At 52.8% G+C, this 19422-nt stretch overlaps 5 protein-coding genes across 5 annotated transcripts; 1 reads left to right on the forward strand and 4 right to left on the reverse strand.

Annotated features, from left to right (window-relative positions):
- Positions 1-262: 262 nt before the first annotated feature.
- CGCS363_v001261 (Secondary metabolism regulator LAE1) lies at positions 263-1845 on the reverse strand (the record flags this gene model as incomplete). Its single annotated transcript, XM_036633110.1, has 10 exons — positions 263-317; positions 375-794; positions 851-988; positions 1045-1082; positions 1138-1175; positions 1231-1360; positions 1416-1438; positions 1493-1578; positions 1626-1660; positions 1720-1845. The coding sequence occupies 10 exons, from the start codon at positions 1843-1845 to the stop codon at positions 263-265; spliced, it is 1089 nt and encodes a 362-aa protein (XP_036502454.1).
- A 960-nt stretch (positions 1846-2805) lies between these two features.
- prlR-2 (Pyrrolocin cluster transcription factor fsdR) lies at positions 2806-4761 on the reverse strand (the record flags this gene model as incomplete). Its single annotated transcript, XM_036633111.1, has 3 exons — positions 2806-4203; positions 4254-4285; positions 4338-4761. 3 exons carry the CDS (start codon positions 4759-4761, stop codon positions 2806-2808), a joined length of 1854 nt encoding a protein of 617 aa, XP_036502457.1.
- Positions 4762-5544: 783 nt separating this feature from the next.
- fsa7-1 (MFS transporter fsa7) lies at positions 5545-7339 on the reverse strand (the record flags this gene model as incomplete). The annotated part of the gene is made up of 6 exons (XM_036633112.1): positions 5545-5551; positions 5637-5884; positions 5942-6514; positions 6569-6646; positions 6702-7080; positions 7137-7339. 6 exons carry the CDS (start codon positions 7337-7339, stop codon positions 5545-5547), a joined length of 1488 nt encoding a protein of 495 aa, XP_036502456.1.
- A 3281-nt stretch (positions 7340-10620) lies between these two features.
- CGCS363_v001264 (uncharacterized protein) lies at positions 10621-10944 on the reverse strand (the record flags this gene model as incomplete). The annotated part of the gene is made up of 1 exon (XM_036633113.1): positions 10621-10944. One exon carries the CDS (start codon positions 10942-10944, stop codon positions 10621-10623), a length of 324 nt encoding a protein of 107 aa, XP_036502459.1.
- A 671-nt stretch (positions 10945-11615) lies between these two features.
- On the forward strand, positions 11616-12425 carry CGCS363_v001265 (uncharacterized protein; the record flags this gene model as incomplete). Its single annotated transcript, XM_036633114.1, has 1 exon — positions 11616-12425. The coding sequence occupies one exon, from the start codon at positions 11616-11618 to the stop codon at positions 12423-12425; it is 810 nt and encodes a 269-aa protein (XP_036502458.1).
- Positions 12426-19422: the final 6997 nt, after the last annotated feature.

Consider the following 19422-nt stretch of genomic DNA (forward strand, 5'->3'; position numbering starts at 1 on the left):
CAAGACACATCTCTGAAAATCTGCAAGCTGGTGACTGATCTGGACGGAATCGCGAATGCAACGAAATTTGTCGTGAGCCGATTGAGTTTGACATCAGACAAGGTGCCAGATTTGTTTTCCAAAACGAGGTATCAAAGAAATCGAAAATCGGTGACTTGCGCTCAAGCAGTGAGAGTAACCGTCATGATTCTCTTGCAATCAAAGAGGAGCTTCCCTTTCCCAATCTCTATCCTGATTGCTATTTCGTGAGAGGTCAACAACGTCAATCCTCCTCATTATCAGTGCTGGGTTCTGCCTTCTGACCATACACAACGTGGCTGCAGGCGGCAGCTGTTAGCCAAATAGGTATCTCGAAAGGCATTGAGAGAACTTACATTGTAATGTAGGCATGGAAGTCCCCCTTCTTCATCTCTCTGCGCACATGGGCAAGATGCACCAGGGTCTCCTCTTTTGTCCATCCCATGATGGCACAGAAGGCTCTCAAACTGAAGGCCTCGAGACCCTCTACGTAATGGATCAGGTTCGTCATACCGACATCCTTGTAATGAGGGTCCTTAGGCCACGGTCCCAAGGGGATGGGGAAGCTCTGGTGAACAACGTTGATGAAGCCGGCATCCTTAACCCAGCGTTCCAACTTGGGTCCAGGGTTCGGGTCGTGACCGATCTTGTTACAGGCATCAATCAATGTATTGCACCACTTGTTTGTGTGGTGCTCTTCTGTCAGAGTACCATCATCGCTGCGGAAAGCGATGTCGTAGTCCTGAAACTCAGCCCAGCCGTTGGGGTTGAGGTGCCTAGGATAGTGTTGATCAGTCCCTTGAACCGTAACGATGAGAGTCATTTGGCGTACTCGTGAATGTTTCTCACCAGCTTCGGCCAGTCTTTAATGGATGCAGCCATGTATCGGGAGAAGATGAAGTCAAATTTGTGGTCATATACCCACTCACTCTCAACATCATCGATTTCGAACTTGACATTAGGCGGCACCCTTTCTTCATGTTAGTACTGGCTTGACTTAGCCTTTCTAAGGCGCGTTTGTCTTACCAAGGTGGCTGAATAGCACTGAAATCATTTCCCAAAACCTGCATTGAATCAGTATTTGCCACAGCTAAAACGAAAATATCAAGAAGACCGTACCTCGGCGTTGGAAAACAGGTCAGACACCTCAACAGCCCCTATAGTAGAGGTCAGTCGCATCATCTTAGCATCAGAGAACAGTTGATTGCGTACAGATACCAGTTCCAGTGCCAATGTCAAGGATTCTCTGCGTCTCTTCCTGCGGGACTGGGGCCAAGAAGTGTTTTCCACCGATCGCCTTCATGATGAGCATGTGGTTGAAGTCAAGTCGATCCATTTCGGTCTGTGAACTGATTAACGAACGAGCATTCTCACAGGGAATTTCCTGTCCCAGGTACTTCATCATTTGGTCCAAGGTATGCTAGTTTAGTGTCAGCTAATGCAGTGAGAACTCCACAAAGACTTGGCTACGTACAGCCTGCTCGAAAGGCATGGTAACGTCGACCATTTTCCGTGGGGTAGTCAAGCACGCTTGAGGACAGGGAAGCAGTGTACGATGAGCTGTTTTGTTAGCTTCCGTTGATGAGGCATACCCCAGGAGCACCTACATCCGATCATCAATATTGGACGCCGTCTCGGCGAGCTGAAGCTTCCGTCAATAGTCTAGACAAATTGAAGACCCGAGGATATAGATTTACTGACGTTTTCAGTATCGTCAGCTTCAAGATTGGCGGGTGCGACAGGCTCGTCAGGCGCTTCCACGTTGGACGAAGCCGTCACGTTGGGGGGAGAGGCCGCGGCCGCTGGGTTAGCCGGTGAATCAGCCATTCTCGATATCAAATGTCAGCCCGTTATTGAGAGAGAGTCAAAACCTTGGCGTGATCAAGTAAGTCTGCGGGAGTTGGTAGTATTTGTACCGTGAATCGACGTCCTTAAGGGTGAGGGGTCGAGGCGGAGCAGGCCAGTCGCCGAGTCTGCAGGTATCGTAACTATCGAGTGGTTCCCTTCTTCTTGCCGATTCACTGTTTGGTCTTGTTGGTGCAAGGTAACATACAGACCTGCATGCGAACGTCCCATTTTCCCAATTCGTTGGAGAAAACTCGCGTTCGTCCGGGGTCTAGAGCTAATCAACAACCTGTCATCGTTCCAACGGCGGGGTCCTCGGTGGCACATTCTGCATTTGTTGCATCTGTCGCATATGAAGCCAATCATCGTGACCGGGCGACCCGCTTCGCTTTCCCCGGCCAGATGATGGATACAGGCAACTGTTCCGCATCTTGTGGGTGCAGAAGCCGAAGTAGGGAAACCGCAGGCGATGATCTTCTACCCTAGAGGAACACGTAGGCTTTACCGAAATACGCGCGACAACTTGGGCTCTCCAAATCCACAACCAGAGAGTTCTGGTGAAACATGACCACGCATCTGTTGGTTCGAGCCCACAATACAGACAATTCGGGCCCTCAGACTTCGGAGCCGGGCTCTGGCTCCGCGTGAGGCGGTTCCTATTATCGTCAGGTGAGCACAAGCCAGACCCGCAAGCTTTCAGCTCCCAACGGCCTGCGTTGGTAAATCAGGCTGTCTCAGATCTGGACTTATTGCCTATTCTCATCTACCAGATACATTGGAATGGTGAAGACCACCCGTCGTCAGAGCTGGGAAATAGCTCAGACGAAATCCGACGACCGAAGTGAACGGGATACCGGAGAATCTCTCATGAGAATCTGCAACATCCACTGACATCAATGACCCCAGATTGGCCAATGATAGTGATATCACCTGTCTCAATCTTCAATTATTCGAAAACGACTGACCCTCACCAGTGGCCATCCCACCATTCAACGGATCCAGGAACCAGGGAAACCCTTCTGGGTCCCACTCGTTGTTGAACATCGTCAAAGGCGCCTCGCCAAAACTGTCGATCCCGTGCCCAAAGAACCCGCCCAGAGAATCAAGACCCATAGCATTGACTGAGGTGGAACCTAGATCTGGACTTGGCAGCAACTCGCTGAACCAGCCGTTCTTCTTGAGTACAAGCCTGATGGACTCGGCCGCAATGCGAGCCTCTCTAGACGAAGACTCATTCTTCATCCAAACGCTGAGGGAATTCCACAGCGCTGTTTTGATGTCCACTTCCCTAGCCGAGGCATATTCGTTTCCAGCCGCATACAGTCCCTTGTACATCGCGCCGCAGAGGGTGATGCAGGCCGTCAGGAATGCATGGTTCCCAATAAGCGACAGCTTGGCTCCCGCAAAATGCAGCAAGCCTCCGACCATGGTTTCCTCGTTGAGAGTGTGTTGTAGCTGCAGAACAGAGAGACAAGAGTCCAAGCACTTCTTTCGCGAGTAGCTGAAGCTGTCGCTTGCTTCGCTGAGATATTTGCGATGGATCATGACCTCACCTATACGAAACATGAGCGCCAAGTATAGCCTGTGCATGATCAACAGCGGGGGATCCGTAACTGACGCCTGCAAAGGCTTCATCTTTAGTGGTGGTGGGAGGCTTTCCTCTGCCTCCCTCACCTGCCGATCCACGGCCAGTACTTCGGTGTAAGCCGGCGGCTTGATTGACGAAGACAGATCGACAGCAGCCCCAACCGCCACCAGCATACGCCTCCTCGCGATCAGTTGAGTGACAGCCGTAACCTCGGTTTCTGGCCTGCTGGGTGGGATCTCCTTCGTGTCTTCGTCAAAGTCCGCGTCGTGTAGGTTCCGTGGCTCCTCTGTATCCCAGTGACCGGCACTAATCCTGCGAGGTATGCCTGTCCGCATCGACATGTGGAGGTCGCCCTCCAAACACTTGACCCAGTTTCGGCGTCGAATCTCCCCGGCGAAGGGGGAAATGCTTGGGAAGTGTGACGGATCTCTGTGGTAGCCCATCTGGAGGAGCAGATTCATGGATACGCCGTGGAGGATGCCGATGGTCTGCGTGATATCTCTTCGCGACGACAACTCTATGATGACATACTGATAAATGGTTTCCCAGGTGTATTGGCCTCCGTTGGCGTACTTTCCCAGTAGCAGACACTGTGCCGTCTTCTCGCGGTACTGATCGATCAAAGCCTTTGGATCTTCGACCTCAGATTTGCCGACGAGGTCGTACGACATGACTGCCATGCACATGATTGAGTACAATAAGCCCAGCCACATGACGGGGGTTTCGGATGGATTCTGGCAAAACTCGGCATACTAAAGAGAGTCAGTCCCTGGGCGAGCTGAGCATGGTGCCTTCAGCTTACCTCCCTCATGAATTTTCCGGTATGAAATGCGCCTGTTGCTTCAATGAGCATGTGATACAGCAAAGCATCATGGGCGTCACAAACCTGATGCCAAGTCCAGAGAGTTGAAATAGTGCGATATGTAGCGGTCCAGAACTTGCTTCGGAGGAATCGAGTCTAGGATCTGTGCCCTTGAGGCAGAGCGTACGCTGTACAGCAGCGGCATCTCCATGTCGTCCTCTGGGGCGGGGATTGAGCCGGGAGTCGCACTGTTGGTCTGAATCTCCTCCTCCGCCTCCAAGTGGTCCTTCAACTCGGCGATCCCGTCCAGAATCGAGGCCCAGTGACTGCTCCCAACATACCGAGCCTCGGATGCGTTCAGCCGGATACTGCCACTCTCAGACGTCTTTGATGATTCATCGCGGGCTTCGGTTGGCGTGCTATTGCCTGCTGGGACATAACCCGTTGCGCTATTTCCTGTGAGCGCCGTAGTCACAGGCGTTTCGCGTGACGGCCCAGGGTCCTCCATCATCGTCACAACCAAGCTCTCAAGCTGGGCCAATCGAGCTTGCAGATTTGCCCGTGGTCGAGCACTGGCAGCATGCTGGGAAATCCCGGCAGAGAGAGGGCCACTATTGGCGTAAGTGCACTGAATGCCATGCTGGACGCACCTCTGGCAAGGTTGCTGTCGGTCACATTTCTGTCTGGGAAGCCAAGCAATGAGCAACCATGCACATTCAACTGTCGAAAGTCCTTTGGGTACTCACTTGCGTTTGCGACAAGTTTCGCATACCACTGTGGGTTTGTCTCTTCGGCGGTTTGGCGGGGGGCGCGGTCTCTCAGGTCCGGCAGAGGCGTCCTGGATGGATGACATGTTTGCAGTGATGTTGAGACAGTCGGGATGGTATTTGGAAGATTTCTGTGCAGTTTTCGCTCCGAGACAGACATCTTTTGGGGAAGGAGATGGGAAGGTCGTCAATCCCAGCCTCCTTCCTGTCAGCGCACTAAAGTACCTACATAAGCGGGTAGAATGGAGCGCCATGCCGCCTTTGTGCATAACGAGAAGAAATCTGACTGCCTACGCAAAAGGGGGCCTAAAAGCAGCCAATGAGACCAAATTTCCGGAGCCTGCTGATGACGAGGCCATTGATGATTCCTGGTGGGTGAAAGACCGGCATGAAGCCACCTGCAGATTAATCGTTCACATGCCATTGGGTTGCTCGATGGTTCTGGTTTCCATCCAATCAAGAAAAAGATTCTATTAGAATTATGAGTGACCCGAAAGCCCTGTTTGTGAAAGAGACCTCTTGGTCTAAGACCTATCTATTAATGCTCCTTTTGTCTATGCCTTTAAAAGTCAAAGAAATCGTGTCATATGGCCTGCTTTATTGGCGAGAAGCTCACAAACTCGTGGCTGTCTTGCTGCGAAGCCAACCTCCATACTTGTAGAAGAACATCGGGGCGGGTACGAAAGCCAGGGACAAGAAGCCAAGGAGAGTGTTGCCCCAACCGTAGTTGAGCGTCTCATACATCTTTGTGCCTGCCAGAGGAAGGAAAGCACCGAATAGGCAGCGCAAGAGGATGTTTGCGCCGAGGGCTGACGCGGCAGCCTCAGAGCCGAATACGTCGACCAGGTAGATTTGCGCAGGTAGCTACTCACTTCGTTAGCAAGCCGATTTTCAATGTTCGACAACAATTCCCTAACTTACAATGACGAAGAATGCTCCAAAACCGATGAAGAAGGTGCCGATGATGGGAGCGATCCAGTGCACCTGATAATGCGCGGTCCAGCCATAGATGAAGAACCCGATGGTCATGACGGGAGCGAACCAAATCATCAAAATGAGCCGATGTTCGGGAACGGACCGCCCCTCTGACTTTGTGCGCCATGCCGATACTCGGTCACTCAGTGTGCCAAAGACGATGAGACTTGTCAACTCGCCAATGCCGATGCCCAAGTAGGCCAGACCGACGAGTTCGGCTTTGAAACCGTAGACCCCCTGGAAGATTGGGGTGATGGTGGTGAAGAGGAGGTACAGCAGGCCGAAGACGAGACCGACGTAGAGGGACATAATGAGGACTATAGGAGAGAAGATCAAGAGTTTTCCAGTTCGGACAAAGGCGCCGATCAGGATTTGGGATGAGGTGAGGCGGCGGTCCAGCTTCGAGCGCAGCTCCTGGTTGCCCGTCTCGCGGCGGAGACGGTCGGCTTTGCGGGAAAGCAGGATGTTGGGATGGGTCTCTCGGAGGAATGCCAGAGCTACGAGTGAAATGAGGCTGCTCTGGTCAAGATGTTAGTATCGTGACGATGGACCCGCCAGTCAGGGGTTGCTCACCATGATGGCCATGAGCCAAAACGTCCAGCGCCAACCCTCGCGAGTTGACAGGAAGCCTCCTATGACTGGACCGAGGACCTTTTATCGTAAAGGTCAGCTTCGGGATCTGTGGCCCATTGAGTGATCAACATACCGGTCCCATCAGGGGTCCAAGAGCGAACAGCGCTCCAGCAGGACCACGGTGCTCTGAGGGAATCACGTCCGCGATCGTACCGCCTCCAATGGTCATTGGAGCAGAGCCTGCAATGCCAGAAAGAACGCGGAAGATGAGAAGTTGAGGCACCGTCTTGCTCAAAGCTGTACCGATAATGAAGGCAATGAACAGGACGTTGCAGATATGATATACGATGAGGCGGCCGTGCATCTCGGAAGCGGAAGAGATGATGAGGGGGCCCAAGGCGAAGCCCAGAAGGTATATCGTGACGGATAGTGTGCCGATGGTTTGGCTGGTGATGTGGATGTCTCGTACGACGTATTCCATGCCGGGCGCTATCATCGTGGCGGCAAGGTTGCTGAGGTCCGTGTTAGTTACCGACGTGGATTGCAGCTGGGTGAAAATGTGACTTACACGACGAGGGAGAGCAGAGATACAATGACCACATGTCCGTACCGCAATCTTGCCGACCAGTTCAGCGGGTTTTGAGGGTCTTCCGGGCCTTCCCAGTCGACAATATTCTCATCAGTGGTGATGGTCGGGGCATTGGAACCAGCCTCGAGATCGGCTGCTTTTTGTTCTGCATTTGAGATCACCAAGGCAATCGGGGTTTCCATTTCGAGGGACGGTCTGTATTTTCTCAATGTCTTTTGCGAAAGAACCTTTGCGTTCTATGTGTTGGATGAGCGCTTGATCTTGAGTCGTAGATGTGCGGTGATGAGCTGGATGCAGTGAGAGGCAGTGTCACTTACCCGAGCCAAGACGGCCAATTTAAATACACAAAGCTGGGAGTTCGTCTCACCAATACCGGGCCGCTCCGTTACCATCCGCATGTTGTCCACCGAGTCGGATGTGTGGACCGACGGAGCGCGGTGTCGGATGGTCGGTGGATCGGCTGTCGGAGGGTCGGACGGTGAGATTGTGGACCGTTCAACCACCACACGACCGCATCATCGTATCAGATGCCTTAATCCAACGGGTTTAGGCAAAGAGGTAAGTCATAGTGTAAATCCTTTAGGTTTAAAGCGTGGTTGCATGTCTCAATAGCTCAGTAGCAGTAAGTAAGGGTAGAGCAGATAAAAATACTCTGCAAAAGAATGCGTTGATAAATTATATTTCTAATCGGGTGGAAACATTATAGGTAGAGCTTTAGCGCAATGGTTTGCTGGTCTAAGTATATCGTTTAATCTGCGGGCAAATTGGTGTAGGGCACAATTCACACCGAGCTGAAGTGGGTGAGAGGTATAGCTGTAAAGCATGTTCGAAAGGGGCTCCCTATCCTATGAGCGACTACTTTTCCTATATGCTCGCTATTGTTATTGCTGTTGTAGTCGCTATTACTTTCTCAACCTTTATCATTATCCTTTGTCGTCTTCCTCTGTTGTTGTCCTTGCTGTCGTCCCTTCCTATTGTCCCTCGTCGTTCCCATAAAAGCCACCAAGTACACGGCGGTCTTATTTGAAAGTAGGTGAATTGAAAACGCACGCAGTCTCTATTCTTTGCACAGAACCAGCCCATTGGGTTTTTTCCAGAGCGGGAGAAAAAACCCTGCCGACTCAGAAAAAAAAAACCCCTTCTTCACCTTGCGTTGTTTTCCTCGCGTCAACAACCCAACCCGACAACACAATCTCAACACCCAGCACCAGCAACGCGTTCAAGATGTCGTTCAAAAAGCGACGCGATTGCGAGTCGGAAGATTTGAGGGTTTCGAAAAGAGGCAACTTCTCCAGCCATCGAGGCAGCTCCCGAGACAACAGCGTCGATTACAAGGGCGAATACCAAGGCGATCGCGACAGTCACAGAGACGGCTTTCCCAGCCAGGGCGACCATCAAGGCTACCAAGGCGGCTTCTTTAGCCAGAGCGGCGACCATCGAGGCGGCCATCAAGGCGGCTTCCCCAACAGGGGCGGTCACCACGGTCAACATGGCGGATACCAAGGCGATCGCGACGGTTTCACTGGCCAGAGGGGCTACCATCGAGGCGGCCACCACGGCGGATACAGGGGCGGATACCACGGCGGCTTCCCCAGCAGGGGCGGTCACCATCACAGCTCCCGAGACAACGGCGTCGATTACACGGGCGAATACCAAGGCGATCGCGACAGTCACAGAGACGGCTTTCCCAGCCAGAGCAACCATCAAGGCGGTCATCAAGGCGGCTTCCCCGGCAGGGGCGGTCACCACGGTCAGCACGGCGAATATCAAGGCGGACACCAAGACGATCGCAACGGTTACAGGAACGGATTCCCCAGCAGGGGCGGTCACCATGGCCACCACAGCTTCCAAGGCGATCGCAGCGGCTTCTCTAGTCAAAGAGGGGGCTTAGAGTCAGCGTCAAAAGCTGCCAAGAAGACCGCAAATGTTGCCATAGTGGCCGCATGTGCTGCTAGAGCGTTAGAGAAGCAGCAGCATCTTCAAGCTATAAGAGAGGCTGAGATGAAGGGAGCCCGGACTGAGCCCCCTTTCGTTGCAAAGGTCACTTACAGCGAGGCAGAAGCGGAACTTATGAAAGCGAAAGGCAGAGACGCTTTTGAGCGCAAAGGGAGCTACATCAGATGTTGCAACTGTGGCCATTATGGCCACCGCAACATCGACTGCATGTTCCCAGACATGTATGGCGTTATCTCAGGATGCTTTATCTGCAATGACAAGGGACATGTCATCTATGAATGCGCCACAGAGGTTGCCAGAGAGCTGTTCAATGACCCCCAGGCGCTTTACGAGCTTTTCGTTCGCGACCGCGGCAACAAACCTCCCGGCAGATTGAACATCCCGTGGGTCGAATGGGTTCCGCTAATCGAGAGTGGATTGATCATTCCGGCAAAGTACAAAGGAGGTCCGTTTCCGTGGACCAGAAAGTTCACTCAGAAGATGCGAGACGGAAAGTACGAGGTGGATGGCAAGGTTGTCCGGATCTGGGAGAACTACGACTACAAAGCCGAGAACACTCAGCTGCCGTCCGATCCAGCTACGGCTTCTTTCGATGCCATCATGGAGAACCATGATAAGCTTTTCGATTCCGAAGTTGACAAGCTCAGGGGGGACAAGTTAGCAGCCTACAAGAGACAATTGTACTACGACTCCGATGACGATGAATCGACAGATTCCAATTCGAAGGAGGCCCACTCGAAGTACGCCGACCCGGGTGGCGACGACCTGGATGACGAAGACTCGAAGGACATTAGCCTGAGAGCAGCCATCCCGAAGCATGACGACTCGGACGACGAAGACTCGAAGGACATGGGCCCGAGAGCAGCCATCTCAGAGCACGATGACTTGGATCATGAAGATGCCAAGGACGATTGCCTGCGAGAGGTTGAATCGAAGGACACTGGATCGGACGTTACCGGCGCCGGAGAGGTCATCGTGAAGGAGGAAGAGTGGACGGAAACCGCGTCGGATCATACCAACGCCAGGGTCACCGTGAAGGAGGAAGAGTGGACGGACACCGAGTCGGAGATTACTGACGCCGAGGAGGTCGCCGTGGAGGAGGATGAGTAGATGGACCGGGTCGGACGATACCAACGCCGGGGTCATCGTGGAGGAGGACGAGTGATAGACGCCGGGTCGGACATTACCGACGCCGTGGTCATCGTGGAGGAGGACGAGTGATAGACGCCGGGTCGGACATTACCGACGCCGTGGTCATCGTGGAGGAGGACGAGTGATAGACGCCGGGTCGGACATTACCGACGCCGTGGTCATCGCGGAGGATGACAAATAGATGGACCGGGTCGGACGATACCAACGCCGGGGGCATCGAGAAAGAGAAGAGAATAGATGTGTTCTAGTAGGCTAGCTGCCATAAATGTGAAAGAATGCGCCCATGTACAGTCCCATTGAAAACTTGTCGCGAGGTGGAACAAAACCGAGGATTCATCGTCGCCCGCTTGTAGTCTCAGGCCTTCTGACCGTTATCGAACCATCTCTTCAGAAGCGCTATCTCGTCGTCGGTGAGCGCAGCTTTCTCAGTGCCGTGAAGGGAGATGACGTAGGCCACCAAGCTGCCAGACTTGACGGCCTCCTCTGAGTCGCGGGCCTCGAGGATGGCGCCAGCCTGGGCTGGATCGGCAACGAATTGAGAGAGGAGAGCCAGCTCGTCTTCGTCGAGGATCGGGCAAGGGTCGTTGTTGCGGTTGATGATTTCCTGAGCGAGAGTGTGGGTGTCAATCATGTGGCGCGGGGAGGGGCCGGTGTAGGGGGCGGACGCGGCGGCGGCCATGATGAATGAATTGGGACGGATCAAAGGCTGCGAGATGTTTGCTTTGAATGGACGTGAGATGTCAGAGACAAAGAGCGTCAGCAGCGTCAGTCTGTGGTGCAGCTTGAATAGAACGCGCAAAGTTCAGCACACCTACATTGGGGCATTTATATAATGCAGTAGAAATCATAGGCGCTATATTTCGATTTTTTTCGTCTGCCTGGCGCAGGCAACAGCGAAGGCCTGCTAGCTTTGCCCTGCTTCGACAATAAGCTCAGGCCACCACTCTTTGGGGGGATTTCCCATTTACACACAACTAGCTGCATAGATACTGAGGTATGCTTGTAGGCCTGCTAGAGGAATGCATCAGCGTAAGAACGTGGGATGAACTTGAGCAAATGTACTTTTGGTTTCCTTTTTGAGCCTCTCTCTATTCAGCCACTCTGCAAGCAGAAACTATAACAGCACCACATCACCACAAGCCTTATATTGAGTTCGGGGCGCAAAGATGGGTGGCCCGGCCCGTCGGCGTGGCTCGGTGCCCGTTTGCCGTTTCGGGCATCCGGTGCCGAGCGCCGCGCCGGACTTGCTGGACTCTGTCGAGATAGACACGTACGCAGACAAAGACATATAAACTCGTGCAACGTCTGATAGATTCCCGCGTCTTGACCAGACCATTTCAATCAGAAACCATGTCGGCTCAGCACATCACCTCCCTCTTTGAAGCATTCCTGGACAAGGTCAACACCCGGGAATGGGATGAGGCTAAGAACTATCTCGGGGACACGGTGACCTACAACGATCAACAAAAAAGCGGCAATGACTTCATCAGTCGCCTGAGCGCTGATGTCAAAGGAGGCCGCCGTACTCAACTCAGGACTGATGCTGTTGCTGTCCACTCTGACGGGAACTCCCTCGGCGCTCGCCAGATTGCCACAACAGTCAGCGCTGAAGGAGTGTCCCTCGAAACGTGGTCGCTTGTCCTCGTTTTCCTTGACGCCAGGGGCAAGATCTCACGCTTCTACGAGATTGAAACGCGTCCGAACCCGCGAGCCCCTCTTACCGCCCGTGTCGCGCCCACGGCGCCTCCTGCGTCAGAAACGCGACTGTCAGCAGACGGTCTGAGGAATGCATACCACACGTACATCCAAAGTTACAACGACGGTGCGATGGCGGTTGTTGTGCCGCAGATGATGGCCCCAGAGCTGTTGATGAACGGGAATCCGCTCCCGCGCGAGGTTGTCGTCGGCTTCTTTGAGAAGTTTCTCCTGCCCGCAACAGCTGGGCTGAAGTATCACGTCCAGGACATGGTGACGGACGTTGAGAAGCAGCAGGTGTTTGTGAGGCTCACGCTTGAGGGGGTCCCAGAGAATAAGAACCTCCAAAGAGGGGACAACAGACAAAACCCAGTTAAGATCAATGAGATCGCAACGTATGCATTCCAGGATAGCAAGATTGCTTGGTGCTGGGCTGCGCCGGACTTTGACCTTACGCCGCCGTAGCGTGCCACTTCTGAAAGGCCTGAAATGTGCAAATTGGGTTGTACCTATAAGAGTGGGGAGGTAGCGTTCTCATCAGCGTAGTATGTCTTAGGGCAGCTGATGTCCACCTGTATTTAAAGGCATAGTGGACTTTCATTTAACCACCCTAAATTTTGCGAGAAGACTTGATTTACACCCTAACTAGTGCGTAGAAATACTTTCAGCACTCTATTTCCTCCTCGCGATACTTTGCATCCTCGCGACACTTTGCATCCTCGCAATACTTTGCATCCTCGCGATATTCTGCATCCTCGTAACACTTTGCCTCCTCGCGACACTTTGCATCCTCGCGACATTCTACGTTCTAAAAGAGAGCAGATCTTTCTAAAGTCACGGTGCAGCAGCGCTTAGAGGGCAACGTAATGAAACCATTCTGACATGCAAAGTGATTGAACTGACAGTATGATAACCAGCAGTCTCTACAGGAAACAGATCACAAGACAGTAGACAAGACATCACAGGCACGCATAAGCTATGGTTGACCAGACTCTATTATCTACCTGTTCCAGTCTTGGGTTGCGCGATAACAGCTGATTGCTGCTGTCGCCAACTCCCGTGACGCGTCGCTGGAGCACAGCTAAATGCTGCACCCACTCTCTGATCTCGTCACCCCTTTCCGGGAGCACAGCTAAATGCTGCACCCACTCTCTGGTCTCGTCACCCCTTTCCTGGAGCACAGCTACATGCTGCACCCACTCTCTGGTCTCGTCACCGCTCATCATCAGTCCATGGAACTCAGCTACTTGCTGAGCTCCCGAGGAACACGTTCAAGGATGGTTATACCAAACTTGCGTGTTCTTCAGCCATTCATAGTTGGCAAAGAGGGCGGGCAGCGATGAGGGAAGACTCTGCAAGTGGACGGGGATTGATTGAAAGAGGGTGGTTGCAGTGAATTTGGTCGATAGCAGCCTGGCAGCTCTTTATGAAGCTATGAGCCGGGTCACTATTATCAGGAGCGAACTTCTCGAGGTGGTCAGACTTCTGCTTGTACTTTTTGTCCATCCATGCGCTCGCAGCTTGAACACGCCCAGTCAACGTTCCACCGCATGTGGCGTAAGCGTCACTAATCGGCGAAATTGCCTGGCGGAAAGTCAAAGACCGGTCTTGAGTGTGCGGTCCATTCCATAGAAGCATGTCAAGCTGTGCCTCTCGCTCATTAACCCCCCCATCGGTATGGTTGACAAGGAACCGAGTAATCTCGGAAAGCAACTTCTGAGTGTCCAAGATGTGGTGCCGAGTTTCGGGGGGTTCGGCAAGCCACGCCTCATCAACCTTCTGCTGCCTGTGAAGGTAAATGCCCCAGATCGCCAAGTCCGAGAGATTGTGGTTCTCCGAGTGGTCATCGAGCCATTGGTTCAACATGAGATGCTGATTCGGGGGCTCGATCGTCAGATGGCGGCAGTATTGCTTCAGGCCAATCCACGCCTTGGTGTAGTCTTCCAAAAGGCTCATGAGAGAGCCGTCAGGGTTCTTCTGGAAGCATAGAAGATAAGTGGTTCCCTCGTAGTCGAGCCAGGCAACCTGTAGCATTTGGTTGAGGTAGAGGTTTGCAAGATACATTTGCTCGGAGTTGCGAAAAAGACTCTCCTGTTGGACGTCGGGAGGAACTGGTACGGCGAAGCCCTCTCCAACTAGGCCTCGTTTGTCTCGAAGGAGGAAAGACTTCTCGAAGATTTTCTCACGCTCCATCCTGCCTCTGTCAATGGCTTTTGCAATCTCAGCAGGCATTCTGAAGTTTGAACAGCCCTTCTTTCTGGTGAGCTTCGCCCACTCAATCGGCTTCTGCTGCAGATGAGAGACAGGCATTGTCACCTCAGGGGCCGACGTGACATGGCTTGCATCGGGCTTGGTCTCGGACTCGGATTCGGTGCATTTCTCGAGCTTCGACTCGTCCTCAGGCTTGTATTCTATCTCCAGCGTGAGGCCGGTCTTGTCCTTGGGCGCTGAATCGTTCTCCGAGACAGCCTTACCCTTGCCCTTTCTCTGGGTAGCCTCAGAGGCCTTCTTGCTCTCGAGGAACTCGCGGTAGCCGTCGTCGAGATCCGCCATCTCCTCCTTCCTGATGATCCAGGGGACAAACTCCTCGGGCCAGGTTTTCTCATCGTACACGTCTGTCACGGTGTCAGTCATATGAATCATCGGTGATGCAGTGAACTTACTCAGTGAAAATGCGCAAACCTTCAAGGCCTCGTGGGCGACGTATCGCCGGGGCACCCAGGTGTCGTCCTTGTTGGCGTGGATCCATTCGTATGCTTTGCGGATACCGCCCTTCCACATCATCTGGATTTCAGGGCTCAGAAACTCCTCAAAGGTCTTGGTGTAGATTGCCACCCAGATTTTTCTGGTGACGCAGCCGTCTGCGGCATCCTTGGGCGTCCAGTTCTCGGCGCGGTTGTCGTTCTTGGTGGGCTTCTCGCCCGAGTCGGGGGTTGGCTGCGATGATGACATTTTGTCGTCCTTGCTGTTTCACCAAATTCACGAAAATCCGTGTTGTTGATGAAGATCAAAAAGGAAAGGGCAAAAAAAAAAGTCCCAGGTGAGAGCGTGGTCGCTAATTTTCGAGACTCACCTGCGTTTGCTGCTTCTCGGTCGTCGGCTCCACAAAATCGGTGCTTGGCACGGGGACAGGGGTGGCCCGTCCGGCGTTCTAGCCAATCAGAAGACAGGAGTGACCTTTAACGAGAACAACATGCCTCCAGCGCAGTCAACACGTCTTTGCGTTCACCAAATCAAAGAAGCCTTTTAGAATGCTAGGGCTTGTGGGCCCTTGAAAGATCTTCTGAGGGAGAAAGAGAGAGATCGCTAATATCTCCGTGTCTGCATTCGTGTGTACTGAATAATTTTCAAGTTTCACTTCGATGTAAGACGGCGTCAAGTAAACACAACCGTAGGTGCAGACCGCAGCGGCAACAAAGGCGACGTCTCATTAAGGAAATACGCAGAGTGTATAAAATATTCAAAGTATTTAGAATTATAGAAAGTCATGCATGAGTGTTATGGAAGGAAGGAAGGGGTGGGTTACAGAAAATTACCTCCCCAGGCGCTCCGATAAGCGCCAGAGGTCTGTCGGGGCGACTTATCAGGGCGGCTCTTTGGTATTCGCGTGGAGGGAAGGGTCAACTTCAATGCCAATGTGTATTCTCTAACTATGTACTGCTATCTGTCTGTAATGTCTCAGCTGCACAAGCATCAACTTTCTCTGCTGGCTGAGGTCGCGACTGGGCGAGGGAATTGAGTCCGAGACCGAAAAGCTCAATATTTGGGATACTCCAAGGGGCAATCGTCTCCGTTCACATCTTTTTGGCAGTCGCAGGACAACGGCCGTTTTTGCGGGGTGTTTGACTCGGGGTTCTCGAGGAAAACCAAGCCATTCATTTCGACGTCGTCATCGTTCACCTACGACAGCTGCGACAGTTCTGTGAGACGGCCGGCACGGGGCTGGCAGGAGCAGGCGTATCCTTCATCTTGACGCCTTCTTCTTTGATCTCCAGGGGAGCGGGGGCGACGGCGACGGGGGCCCGCCTCCGCGATCTGGGCCAGGGACAGAAGCCGCTCATATCGATGACCCTCCTCTCTTGAGGATAGTTCTTCCGCATCTCGGGATTGATCATGTCGTAGACGCAGATGTTTCTGTCGCCCTCTTCTTTGCGTGGCATAATCTCAAAGATCCTCCGGTATTCGGCGCTTCTTCGTCCCGCGTCGCAGGCATCTCGGCTTTGTCGTTCGAGGTCGGTGAGAGGAGGCATCCGGTGCGCCCGCGTTCGGCTGTAGTAGAGGCAGTACGTGTGGCCATACTCGGCAATGTCCCACTTCATGCCGGCGTAGGGGGATGGAGCCTCTGGGTAGATGTCGTGGCCGCTTGTCGCAAAGAGTCGAATGCGGTCCCTCTTGTCCTCCTCGTAGATGCCGGCTCCTCTGAGTCGGACCGCTGCCGTGAGGTTGTACTGCTGATACTTCTGTTTGTCCGAAAAGTCTTTGCCGCAGGGCAGCTCAATGTTGAAGGAATGTAGAGCATCCAGATGCATGTCGTCGAAGACTAAGGGGGCGTATCGGACTCTGATGACCTCCGAGCACCAGGCGAAGTCGAATAGCTCTCCAGTCCCGTACCCTCGAGCGGGAAGGAACCAAAGTTCTCTTTGATGGCTGCGAACACGTCAAAACCGGTCTTTCCGGTCTTGGCGTTGTCGACCTCGATGATCTGGGATCGGAGTGACTCTGCAGCTTCCCACTCGGCGTCGTCGTTCTTCGCGATCATCGAACCAAAGAGGCGATACTTTGGGCGGTCCCAGAGCGTTTGCTCATCAAATCCGAGTTGTTCCAGAACTCAAAGGAGTACTGGTTCTTGTAGTTTTTATCCACCTGAACCATTTCTTTCTTGAGCATCTCGTACTGTTCGTTTGTCTGTAAGGGCACAGCCTTCCATGACAGTCGCAGCAGCGGGTTGAGCTTTTCCTCCCATAATCTGAGCGACCCGGGGCCCTCCTGATTTGGGATGACCTCCTTGTAGTCGGTGATGCCGTTGTTCATGTGCCTTGCCAGCATCATCAAGCAAGAAATTCCTGAGGTGTCGCCCACCTCCTTGCACTCTTTCGGCCAAGGGTCGTGGAGATAGTGTCGAGTTCGGTTGAGGTAAGCGGTCTTTTCCGCATCGCGGACATCTTCGTTATGGCCACCACCCTAAGCCGCAAGACTCTGCTGGATTGGTATCATACTCATCGCGAGATTTCCGTGGTGTGGGTACTGTGACAGTGTGTTATGTGGTGTAATACTTAATTCAACCTCTATCTTTCTAACTAATTCCTTTTACCTTTCTATTAAGTATTTATTTAGAACTTATAAAGAGGACTTACTAATAGTTACCTAGAGAAGCTAGTCTTCTAAAGTAGTATATAGTTTTACTACTTAATATTTAGCAACGCAGGTCTATAAAAATATCTAAGAGTGAATGTATAGAAGAGGAAAAAAATTGCACTAGAGCTTTTTGTGGCTGGGGCTTTCGCCGAAATCAGTCTCAACTGGTTACTCCTGCTCAGACTCTCTTTACTTCCAATCCACGACGGCTCTGTGATTCGAACTGGGTGTCAACTTCAGCTAAACGACTGACATGTACGTTTATCCAAGGAAAACCCGACCAGCTAGACCATGTGCCTCATATTTAAGAGCCCAGCACTGCTGAGTTCAATATCAACGACGTCAGAGCGAAGGTGAGGTTCGGGCCCCACACATTCAACTATCATGAATACGCCTACTTTATTCTGTGCAGAACAGCATCCAACGATTCACAATTCGTTTTCGTGGTATCTTGTTCAACCTACTATTGTTGACGCGGGGTGCACTGGCGACATATAGGCCCCAGTGAAATGCCAAGCTGGTCTCGTAACATCAAGTCATCCGCCAGCACCCACAATTTATGCCTTCAACGCATTCATACAGCTCCCTTATATTGGCGTCTATGAAACCAGGTAGTCAGGATGTGACCCACAATCAACATTTGGACCGACTGGGAGGATGCTTCTGGAGGAAGTTGCCACGCGTCTGGGTACCTCGCAAGCCATTTCGGTAGGCACAATACGTTGGACACTGAGCTTCAGGGTCTCAAGGTATGGGAAGGTGTGGTTCTTTTGCAATCTAGGTACCTGCCTTGTTCTTTCCATGGAATCCTTTGTTAAACAAGCAGGTGAGCTCAACTTCCCTTGTGCTGCCCAAACACGCATGGGCAGCTGTTGATCCACTTCGAAGGGAGGCACATAGCACCCAGCACCCACGGTCGACTTTCTTGCTCAGCCAACTTTTCGGCCCAGAAGGACTTGCCTTCCACCGTGTGCCAGATATGTCTGTACCTTAGCCACCTGCCATTTTACCTCCGAAGCGGCGATCTACTCTGGCCTAACCGAAACAACGCAGCCTCACTGAATTTGACCCAAACGGGTCTTCACGGATGCTCAGCCAAATGAAGCTGCCATTCGCTGTGGCTAACAAAGAACGAATACGAATCTGAGATACGTTTGTATTGCCTTTCTCGGGAGGCTTAGTGCTATTGTGCTCCAACGCCGGTTCCGCCGCGCATGGAGCATCCGAATATCAGACTTTGCGAGTTTTTCGACGTGAAGACATCGTGTTCTTCGGAAACACTATCTTACACGAGTATTTGTCAAACTAGACAACGTTCGGACCGTACGCTAATGATTGTTCCAGGCACGAAGCACCATGCAAGGCACATGGATCCAAGCAGAGCAGCCCCCACGATATTTGCGTCCCTGTTACCAGGCACCCGGATGCCACCCGCAATCAGCATTTGGATCGAGCCACGCCACCACCACCAACATTGTTCGTCATCCGGGCCGTTAGTCCCCTGCAAGCCAATGGCGTCTGACAGCGGCCCATCGAATCTCCGCGTAGGCGACCCCGGAGCCGGGCGATGGACGTGAATTCCATTTGTCGGGATGCGAGAAGCGAATATCGAGACGCGGCGACTCGATGGTACAGAAGACCGAGCCCGGTCATCCTTCAGCAGATGCCTCGGGCGGACGCAGGCCCAAGGGTTCGACGGCGAGTCCAACTTGTATACTGCAAGCACCAACTCGGCCGACTGCACCGTTGGGATCGCATATTTGGTGCTAAATGTTAACTAAGCAGCCACAGTGCAGGTCGGGCGATATCCTCCCATAGTGGCTAGGCGCATATCGTGCGTCCAAGTAGCTGCTACCTAGAATATGCAGCGTGTGCCCTTTTCACACAAACACCAGGCCAGAGTTCCCATCCGACCTGTCAAACCCCTCTGGGACGTGGCCGCTGAACCGACTCATCTTCAACGGACCCCAAACTCGGCGCCGCTGATCCCCTCCAACGGGTGTCCAATCCCTTTTCCCACACGATCCCCTCGCCAAACCACGTCAGATCTCGTCGCTCGTTCCCGCAGACCAATCAGAGTACAAAAGGCGTCAGGGCGGAATTGAGT

Source organism: Colletotrichum siamense (genome assembly GCF_013390195.1).
Source record: "Colletotrichum siamense strain Cg363 chromosome Unknown KSG_Cg363_contig01, whole genome shotgun sequence".
Taxonomy (NCBI): domain Eukaryota; kingdom Fungi; phylum Ascomycota; class Sordariomycetes; order Glomerellales; family Glomerellaceae; genus Colletotrichum; species Colletotrichum siamense.